Genomic DNA, 10981 nt, shown 5'->3' with positions numbered 1-10981 from the left:
ACCCACCCATAAAACAAACATGGGCAAATTCTCCTTCTATAGCACAGCCACTAAGGAATGGAATAGTCTAACCCCATCCCTCAAAAAATGCAGTTCGCTGGGCTCATTCAAAACAGCCCTAAAAACCCATCTTTCTGGAGGCCGAAAGAGGAGCTAGTACCAGTTTCCCTGTAGACAGACGACCCCCCCCCCCTCCTCTTTTTGTACATATTTTGTATTTCCTCATGCTTTTTTTTGTATATAATTTTTATTTTTCCATGCTTCCCCCCCCCCTTTTTTTTTTACATATATTTTTGAAATGCTTTTTTTGTACATAGTGGTATTTTTTATGTATTATCTGTATTTTCATGTTGATTTTTGAACTGTTTGGTTGCTACTATATATGTCTATGAAATTAACTCAAGGACCCCAACGGAAACAAGTCCGCAAGGACTTTTTTGGCCGGACCTTTTAGACAAAAGCATTATAAATGTAACTGTGTTGTTTTACATTCTTTTGCCTAATAAAAATGTCAATCAATCAATCAAATGACATACAGTAAGAGTAGATTTATTGACATATGCAAGCATAAGTTCATCTTTAAATAAATTGAGCAAGCAACCATTCCACACCACACTCAACATGGTCATGTTATTATATTATAGAACTATCCAGTGTTCAGCAGATCAGCACAAGTTCAGTGCTGTAAGTGATACATTAGTGAAAACTAAATGTTTTGTTTTTGTTAAAAAGTTAAATGTGTATAGTGTTTGTTCAGTAACAGAGGTCTCCCTGTCTCTCCAGCTCTTAAATAAACAGAAAATACATTTTCAGGTGGGTCAGGAATTTCATCCAATCAAGAGAAAGAGTACCAATTTATGACCTTACATTTTATAGTTCCAATTAAAAATGTTGTCTGCTCATTTATTTGTGTCATCACTTCCAATTTCACTTGCTTTTTCTGTATGAATTCTCTCTCCTGATTGGATAAAATTGGTATCCCAACTTGACAATGTTTTGTTTATTTAAGAGCTGGAGAGACAGGGAGACTCCCGTTACTGAACAAACACTCAAACTATAGCAACGATAGTGTCCCAATATACAGCGATTTCACGCTTAACAAACAAATATCACATACAGTAACTTTCATTATACTTAGCCGATCTACAAGCTCACAGCGCCATCGCGGCACGTTATGAGCTTGTAGATCGGCTATTTCCGCCGCTGTATAAATGGGGCTCGACTCCTCGTTCGTCACGTTGTCAGTTCGTCATCCCTGCCCCGCCCCGCCCACCCTGCCTCCTATTGGCTAGTGCACCGTTTCTCAATGTGTGGTCCGGGGGCCACCAGGGGGTCCAAATGGACACTCACCGGTCTGTAACTCTGAGAGTGTACAAATGGAACCAAATGGACCCTTACAGGTCTGTAACTCTGAGAGTTTAAGTACCACTGCAGATTTTACAGTGCAGATCGGGGTCCCGGAGTTAATCCAGTTATCAGAAAAAATCCACAGAAGTCCACAGAAAGTCTTTTTTTTTTTGTATTTTTTTTGGTGAGAGGCGCTTTAAATATTATCTCTGTCGGGTGGAAATCTCATTCTATGTTCAAAACTTTTCAGGATTCAAATTCAAAAGTAGCTGATCCACAATTGATGCTTTTGTGTGACGCTGTAGTATTATCTAGTAGGGCGTTAATTTATGAAAAAACACAAAAACTTTGAATACGGAGATAAGAGATTTCCGCCCCGACAGCTACGATATATATCCATAGCGCTCGCACACAGCGTCTATCGACAACCGCAACCTTCAAAATCTATCAACTGTTGCTGTGCACGAATGTCTCGTCATCGGCGTTATTAGCACAAGTAGCATGGCTGAAACGTGGACTTTCATGTGGTTGTGGTAACGATACCAGTTGGGTTGTGAATTACCGGGTTGTTACACAAAGGCAGGGGGATCAAACTGACATGGCATGCCTCTCCAGAAATTAAAAGGATCCGTGGCTAATAAGCCTTATATGCCATATAACCTATTAAGACCGAGAACGTCTGTGTCATTTGTTAGATTTCTTTGGCTATTCAAAAATAGCAGATATACAAGCTCATAGCGCGGCACTGAGTGCCGCTCTATGAGCTTGTAGATCTGCTATTTTTTTTTATCTTTAAAATGTGTGCAAATCTTTGGATATATATATTTTTAAAGCGAACATTTGAAACTCAAATCTTTGCTTCTGGGGATTCTACAAATGTCTTCTAAATCCAAACTTTTTCATGTCAAAGTCAAAATGTATTTGTCTGCGGACCCCCTCCATCTCAAAATATTTTGTCAGAAGTAAAGTTTTAGTTAAAAATGTATATATTCAAAGATTTGCACACATTTTCATGATTCCTTTTTTTTAAAATAGCAGATCTAGTGCCGCGCTATGAGCTTGTAATTTTTTAATAGCCAAAGAAATTAAAAAAATTACACAGATGCGTTCCCCCAGTCTTAAATGTTTAATATATCGTTGCTGTCGGGCAGAAACCTCCTATATCCATATTCTAACTTTTTGTGTTTTTTCGTAAATTAACGCCCTACTTGCAAAAGTAGCAGATCTACAAGAAGCACCGCGTTTTTAGCTTGTCGACCTGTGCTACTTTTGCAATTTGTTTTATTTGAAGCCTGAAAAAGTACGTTTTGGCATATGAGGTTTCCACCCGACAGAGACAAAATTACGATTGCCCTCTATAAAAATAAAGACACTTAAATATTTAAATACTTTTTTTTTTTTTGAAATTGTTCATATTTTACTCAAGGGGGACAACCCCGTCCACAAGTTTATGCTGACATTTGTCCAAGTGTGTTCCAGCAAAAAAACCTAAACAACAACAACAAAAAACGTAACACTTCCGTAATTAATATGAGTGTCAAAGAAATATTTTAAATAATGCACATGCATTACATACATTCCATAGGGCTGGACCACACATGGACAAATGACATCATCAACGTGCGACGTCCCCCTTGAGTAAAAGATGAACTATTTATAAAATAAAGAAAATAGTTAAGGTGTTTTAATTGTAGTTATAGAGGGCAACTATAGTGTATCATGGCATAAAGGCTTATTTCTGATATGTCATCTTTTTGAACAGTTTGTTTCTTGTATTGTTGCTTGGTCTAGATTTGTGTTTCCCAAACAGTCGGGACCAATTTGTTTTGTTTCGACATTAAAAATAAATAAATACATATTTCGAGAGAGAGAGAGAGAGAGAAAAAAAAGGAACAGTTTTTCATTAAAAAATCTAACCATTTTCTAAATAATTTCATAAAAAAATAATTTAAAAAATCATAGAAATTCCTTAAATGTAAAAATAAAATGTTTAAGAAGAAGTGGAAATAGCAGATACGACGCGTTGTGAGCTTGTAGATCGGCTATTTTCACTTCTTCTTAAACATATTTTTTTCCCGGTGAGACATCAAATGTCTCTTTTGGGTCTCGAGCTTAAACTGTTTGGGAACCACTGGTCAAGATGTTGAATGTTTACATGGACCACAAAGGAAACAAACAAATCAATCAACCAATTAAATGACAGCACCAATTAAATGCCAGCAAAAAAAAAAGAAAGGAAAACAAGTTTTGTGTGGACAAAGTCCCTAAAAAGGTGCAATTGGACCGCCGGTGGACAGGCTGTTGAGAAGCAGGGGGCTAGTGGACTTGCTGGGTGGGCCGTTGAGAAGCAGTGGGTTAGTGGACTTGCTGGGTGGGCTGCAGAGTGGGGATCGGCGTCATGGTGGTGTGCGCCGCAGTCTGGAAGAAATACATCTGGGAGGAGAGAGGCATTAGAAGGACAATACCAGTCACCAGAAGCAGGGACATGTTTTCTTTTTAATGATTCTAACATTCATTAGGACTAGGGATATTCTATTCTACACATTATTCACACATGCTGCTGTTGTGTTTATGACAACATGCTCCCTACATGCGTCTCTGCGTCGCCGCTTGTTATCACCGTCAACCAGTGTTGCCAGATTTTGAGAGAAATAAGCAACCAGGTCTTTGAAAACAAGCCCAAAAGAAGCAACACATACATGATGTTGTGTAATTTAAAACCAAAACTAAGGCCTCAGGATGACTTTAAGACGTGAACATGGTCATTTTTGTTTTGTAACGTTATATAAAATAATACAAAGATTTTATTAAAGAAATCCCAATCCCCGATCTTTTTCTCCCGATCTTTTTCTCCCGATCTTTTGAAAATCACGTGATAGGGCCCCGATCCCGATCACGTGATCGGATCGGGACAACCCTAATTAGGACAATATCAGTCACCAGATGCAGGGACGTGTTTTTTAATTAATCCAACATGGCAAGACGTTAAAGGTTTCATGACGTTCAGTTTTACTACACATTAAAAGTCTTTGTCATGGTCCTTCAAACATGTATAGAAAGTTTTAACAAAAAATTCCACTCCATTGATCCATGGCAGGTGTTTTTCTCTCACATTTCTAAAGCCTTTTCAACTGCAATGAAAAAATAAATCTTTGCCTGCGGGTGTCGCTGGTGAGGGATTTTGCCTGTCAATCATCGCCTCTGCTCCGCCCCCCCCCCCCCCCCCCCCCCAAAGGAAAGGATAGGGGAGGGGCGAGGAGGAGAGTGGGCGGGATTAATCGACTGTGACCTCACTGCCGAAGGCCCAAACTTAAGGAACCGTTAAGGAATCAGACTGTTAAGATTGAGTTGTTAACCCATTAACTCATTCCCTGCCAAGAATATTTATTTATTTATTTTTTAACCCAAAGACCAAGGAGATATGATTTTTTGAAGATCTAGACTCCCATCCACTTCCTTGTTAACTTAAAACTTAAACATTTTGTATCTTGGCTCCTGAGTACTTTTTTTTTTTATTGAAAATTTTCTGGCAGTGGGCAAACGCAAAAAAAAAAAAGTGCTGGCAGTGAATGAGACCGGGAACGCATGCGCGACATTTTTGCAAATCTTTGCACACATTTTTTCAAAGCGAACATTTTTAACTCAAATCTTTGCTTCTGGGGGGTCCCTGGAACAAAATATTTGACAAATGTTCACTTTAAAATATATATTATATATTCAAAGATTTAACCACATTTTCCACATTTTTTCAAAAATAGCAGATCTACAAGCTCATAGCGCGGCACTCTGTGCCGCGCTATGAGCTTGTATATCGGCTATTTTTGAATAGCCCAAAGAAATCTTCAAATGAGACACAGATGTGTTCCCGGTCTTAATGGGTTAAGGAATCGGAATGGTTCAAATCCTAAAAGGATGGTGACACAGTCCTAGGCACTGACTGACCTTGCATCCGACGGCCAGCAGTGAGTGCAGCAGCAGGATTGTCACCAGGGTGGAGATGGCTGTCACCTTGGTGTCATTACGTACGACCGGCCAGAACGTCAACGCCAACACCGAGCCAGAGATCACCATGGCGACCACGATCAGAATCCAACGCAGCCACTCCAACGGGATGATCCACAACACCTGGTTTAAAACGACCAGCCAATTAAAACGGCAATCCACTACTTTTAACCCGGCGTTTCCCCAAAACAACCATTTGTATTGGTCGTGAAATTACTTTTCCTACTATTTGTATTATAAATATGATTATTATTATTATGATTATTGTTGTTGTTGTTATCATTATTATTATTTAAAAATTTAACAAATTCATAACTACATCATACTCTACTCTACATAAGTCTATTTTTTTTTTAAAATAATCTCAGAAATAATGATAACAAAATCGTTGCCGATCTACAAGCTCACAACTCTTTATGATGCAACACATTTTGAGCTTGTAGATCGACTGTATTGTAGACCGTGGTGGAAAGTTACCAAGTACATTTACTCAGGTACTGCATCTGTGTCATTTTAAGATTTCTTTGGCTTTCCAAAAAACCAAGTGCCGCGCTATGAGCTGAAAAAGTAGTGAAAATTTGTGCAAATCTTTGAATATATATATCTTTTTTTTTTACTCAAATCTTTGCTTCTGGGGGTCCCTGGAACAAAATATTTTGAGATGGGGGTCCGCGACCAAGTACATATCATTTTGGGGGTCCTTGACATGAAAAAGTTTGAGAACCACTGATATATATAGCAACATATGTTTTTTTAAAAAACTGTTAGGATTTAGATGACGTGTGTAGAAGTCCCAGAAGCAAAGATTTTAGTTTAAAAAAAGAATCACGATTAAAAACATTTCACGATTAATTTTCACGATTAAAAAAATAATAGCAGATCTACAAGCTCATAGCCGCGCTATGAGCTTGTAGATCTGCTATTTTTGAATAGCCCAAAGAAATGTAAAATTACCTGATCTGTATGTTAATTTATGCCCTTGAAGGATTCAATGTTAATGCATACTAATACTGCTTCTGGGGGGGTTTGTGGTCTCAGATTCTGTGTCATGCTTGCGCAGATCATCTGTAGTATCACAGGAGCAGTCACAGAACGGCCAAATATCAATTAAGGGGTCCTTGGCACGAAAAAGTTTGAGAACTACTGATTTAGAAGGCATTTTGTAGAATCGGCCTCAAGTCTTGTATGGATTAATCCCGAGCTGAAGTGTCTAACTGAATTAAGTGAAAAAATAGCTCTATATTCTGATAGTATGTATTTTCTGTTTATTAAAGAGCTGGAGAGACAGGGAAGGCGAAAAAGGCCTTCACAAAAAAGATGCAAGACCAACTCAGCAATGGCGACATCAGGAGCACATGGCAGGCGGTACACACCTTGACAGACTGCAAAACAAGAACCAGAAGCGAGGTGAACCCGCCTGCCTCCCTCCCCAACGAACTGATCACTTTCTACGGCCGGTTTGAGATCAGCCCCAACCGCGGCAGCCAAGCGGGGCCATCAGCAGCACCAGCAGAGGAGAACCCTCTAACCATCTCGGAGAGAGAAGTGCGTACAGCCTTCGCACGGGTCAACATCCACAAGGCAGCCGGACCTGATGGGATTCCAGGCCGGGTCCTTAAGGCATGTGCAGACCAGCTGGCGGGTGTCTTCGCTGACATCTTTAACCTCTCCCTCTCCCAGGCTGTGGTCCCTGCAGGGTTCAAAATGTCAACCATTGTGCCCATTCCCAAAAAGGCCAAAGTGACATGCCTGAACGACTGGAGACCTGTCGCCTCACCCCGATCGTCAGCAAGTGCTTCGAGAAACTGGTGAGGGAATACATCAGCTCCACGCTACCTGCCTCGCTGGATCCGTGGCAGTATGCATACCGCAATAACAGATCCACCGACGACGCTATTGCCATGGCTCTCCACACCGTCCTCTCGCACATGGACAACAAGCTGCTGAAGGACAAATATGTACGTATGCTGTTCGTGGACTACAGCTCAGCATTCAACACCATTGTCCCAGCAATACTTGACAAAAAGCTCAGAGACCTAGGGCTACACCCAAGCATGTGCGACTGGATACAGGACTTCTTGTCCAACCGACATCAGGTGGTGAGAATGGGCAGCATCACATCCGACCCCCTGACCCTCAACACCGGAGCACCCCAGGGATGCGTGCTGAGCCCTCTCCTCTACTCCCTGTACACGTATGACTGCATAGCCACACATGTCTCCAACACCATCATAAAGTACGCGGACGGCACGACAGTGATAGGCCGAATCGTCAACAACGACGAGTCTGACTATAGAGAGGAGATCAACTCACTGGCACTCTGGTGCCGGGAGAACAACCTCGCTCTTAACGTCGACAAGACCAAAGAACTGATCGTGGACTTCAGGAGGCCGCGGAGAGACCATGCGCCCATCCTCATCGACGGTGCTGCAGTGGAAAGGGTCAGCGAGTTCAAGTTCCTCGGAGTACACATCGAGGAGGACCTCAAATGGGAGACGCACACCACACACGTGAGGAAAAAGGCTCAGCAGCGACTGTACTGGCTCCGCCGCCTGAAGAAGCTCGGAGTAGGACATCGCATCCTCAGGCTGTATTACAACAGTTCTGTTGAAGGCATCCTAACAGGCTGTGTCACGGCCTGGTACGGGAACTGCACTGCCCGAGAAAAGATCAGCCTACAGCGAGTAGTGCGATCGGCAGAGCGGATAATGGGAGGCGAGCTCCCAGCGCTCCAGGAACTGTACAAAAAGCGGTGCGTGGTCAAAGCCAAGCGCATCATCAAGGACAAGCACCACCCAAGTCACAAACTGTTCAAACCCCTACAACGACCGCGACCGGGCAAGGGGCTCTACCGCAGTATCAAGAGTTCCACCACCAGGTCCTGGTGCAGTTTTAATCCGGCTGCTGTCAGAATGCTGAATGAGGCATAAGCCTTGTTCAGCAGCCTGACAACAGGCGGTACTGTCCAGCTGGTCGCAGACTTTTTCTGGCTCTTCCTGAACACACCTGTGGATTATACCAGGGACAAATGACTTGGACTTAGCTCCCCCTCGGACATACCTGTGAACTACACCAGGTACAAATGACTTTTTGTTGCACTCCCTCATGGAGCTACTTGCGGATTATACTAGGGTCAGTCCACCCTAGGTGGACACGCATTGACCTTTTGCACCTTAATCCCATGTATAACGCACTGACTTTTTTTGTCTTTTTTATTGTGCTCTTTTTTTTCCTTTCTCTAAGCACCTTAACGTCCATAAGTATATCATGCACAGTATAAGTATATATCATGCACAGTATACATACATTGCTGCTATGCTCAGGCACCTTAGTTTTTTATTATCTCAGGTACTTTGTAAATATGTAGATAACTTGTCTGGCCTTCTGTTGTTATCTTGTTTTTGATCTCCTTCCCACTTGCCCCCCACCCCTCTTCTTCTCCCCCCCCCCCTCTTCTTTCTATGGAATTAACGTTGCGATGGGAACGATGTACAAAAACGAATTTCACCCACTTTTTTACCTTGTAAACCTGTGATGTGACAATAAACCTGATCCTGATTCTGATTCTTTAAATACAATAAATCACTTAACCTACCATTAAGTCAGATTTGGAATGCAGTACTTTCATTTGTAACAGAAAGGTAGGTAACTTATTTTTTTGTGTATGAACAAAATATTGTTTTGACCAATCTGTATGGTAGAGAAATAGTATTGAGTATAATAACTCAATACTATTGCAGTCTTTGGTCTCCGTGCTCTTCTAATGAGACATCCTGTGGTCTGGTAGGACACCTACTGGTTGACAAGTGGTACTGCATGAAGATGGTAAAACGTCAGCACTTGCTCAGGATGCACTGAAGTCTGCAACTGCACCCAGAATCACAGTTACTGTATAACAGTATAATAAGGTAACTGGGAAACCCTACTGGAAGCTCTGCAATGTTGGTATCTGTTGATTAGGCTATGCAATGAATCAGATATCGGCCAAAATGTCAATATCGTGCATCCGTAATTATAGTTAAAGTTATAGTGGGCTTGGCGTGAACAGCCCTTTTCATGGCATCTTTCGTTTTCCTCCTCCAGGAGCGTGTTTCCTTAAAAACGAGTTAACTCGATCTTGGCAATCAAGTGATGGATTTTAAAAACGAGTAAAAACGAGTTAACTGGTTCTTGGCAATCAATGTGTTAATACTGATGTAAGAATGGATACATCAGTATTAACTCATTTAGTGCCACTGGACGTAAAATACGTCCAATGTAATAAGCCCTGTGCCACAGGACGTAAAATACGTGTGTGAGAACCCAAGATATGATGATTTGAAAATGTTCTGCTCCATTCACTTCTTGTTTAACTTCTAACTGAAAAAGGCTGTATCTCGGCTCCTAAGCACTTTTTTTTACAATGAATTTTGGCTGTGGCACTGAATGTTTTTTTTTTACAATGAATTTTGGCCAGTGGCACTGAATGAGTTAACCCATTAAATCCGGGAACGCATCTCCGCCATTTTAGATTTCTTTGGCTATTCAAAAATAGCAGATACTCATAGCGCGGCAGCTTGTATATCTGTTATTTTTGAAAAATCATGAAAATTAGCTTTAAAAATATATATATTCCAAGATTTGCAAACATTTTCACGATAAAAAAAAAGCAGATCTACATAGCGCTGCACTCGGTGCCGCGCTATGAGCTTGCATATCTGCTATGTTTGAATAGCCAAAGAAATCTTAAAATGACACAAATGATGCTTTCCCGGTCTTAAAGGGCTAAGGACATGTATTACGTTTCAGGCACCTCAACCTTCTCCCAGTTTTGGTCCGTGAAGCAGCAGACACCCCTCTCTATGTTTAAGACTAGATTAGAAAACCTTTATTTTTGATAAAGCTTACAGTTAGGGCTGCAATAGGCCTAGAGGGGGGACTACCAAATATGCTTCATTTATGAAGATAGTCCAACTGTCGCCTCGCCACTAGAGGCCAAATGGTACACAAATGGTCTCCTAAGTGGGTGGCGTCTGGCGGCAGATCTCACGGATGTCCTATGTTTACTGGTGCAAGATCTTTTGTTGCTTGGACAGAGAAAAGTCGATAAAGTTGATTTTCTTTTGATTTGTCTCTCTGAAAAAAGCAATTTTAGTATCAAAATGTTGGGAAGATTGTGTGGCTCATGGCGATTGGGTCCAATATTTAGTTCAGCGAACATCGGGCTAAAGAATCGTTCTGAAGCTGTGTTCACGAGGCCTGTCACAATGATTACATCTCTGCTGTCGGGCAGAAACCAGCTAACTCGCGAAATAATTTTTCAGGAAATTAAAAAAACTAAACAAAAAACTAAAACTTATGTTGCTATAATCAGTGGTTCTCCTTTTTCATGCCAAAGTCACCCCCGAAATGATATGTATTTGGCCGCAGACCCCCATCTCAAAATATGTTGTTCCAGGGACCCCCCAGAAGCAAAGATTTGAGAAAAATGTTGTTGCTTAAAAATACATATACTGTATATATATTCAAAGATTTGCGTCTACCGTTGAAACCTACTAATGTCCCTTCAGGGGCTCCGTAGAAACCCTAGTGTGCCTGCTCACAACTCTATGGCCGCTCTATTGGACCAAATATTCGACCCAATATTGGTACT

General features: G+C 41.3%; 1 protein-coding gene across 2 annotated transcripts in view; it reads right to left on the bottom strand.

Moving 5' to 3' along the window:
- Positions 1 to 533: 533 nt before the first annotated feature.
- The window catches only part of yipf2 (Yip1 domain family, member 2), a 31523-nt gene continuing 21075 nt past the window's right edge, over positions 534 to 10981 (bottom strand). The window contains exons 8-10 of one of the 2 annotated variants that reach the window (XM_080447759.1): positions 5290 to 5472; positions 3725 to 3780; positions 534 to 3685 (exon numbers count right to left, since the gene is read on the bottom strand). In XM_080447759.1, the coding sequence (XP_080303885.1) occupies positions 3664 to 3685; positions 3725 to 3780; positions 5290 to 5472 (261 nt within the window). In that variant the 3' untranslated portion in view covers positions 534 to 3663. Of the gene's footprint in view, positions 3781 to 5289; positions 5473 to 10981 lie in introns of both variants that reach the window. The other variant, XM_080447758.1, reaches the window with a different exon arrangement.

This window comes from Gymnoscopelus braueri (assembly GCF_963280865.1).
Source record: "Gymnoscopelus braueri genome assembly, chromosome: 13".
Classification (NCBI taxonomy): Eukaryota; Metazoa; Chordata; class Actinopteri; order Myctophiformes; family Myctophidae; genus Gymnoscopelus; species Gymnoscopelus braueri.
Note: the sequence above shows the minus strand (reverse complement) of the source record. Positions and strands in the feature narration are given on the sequence as shown.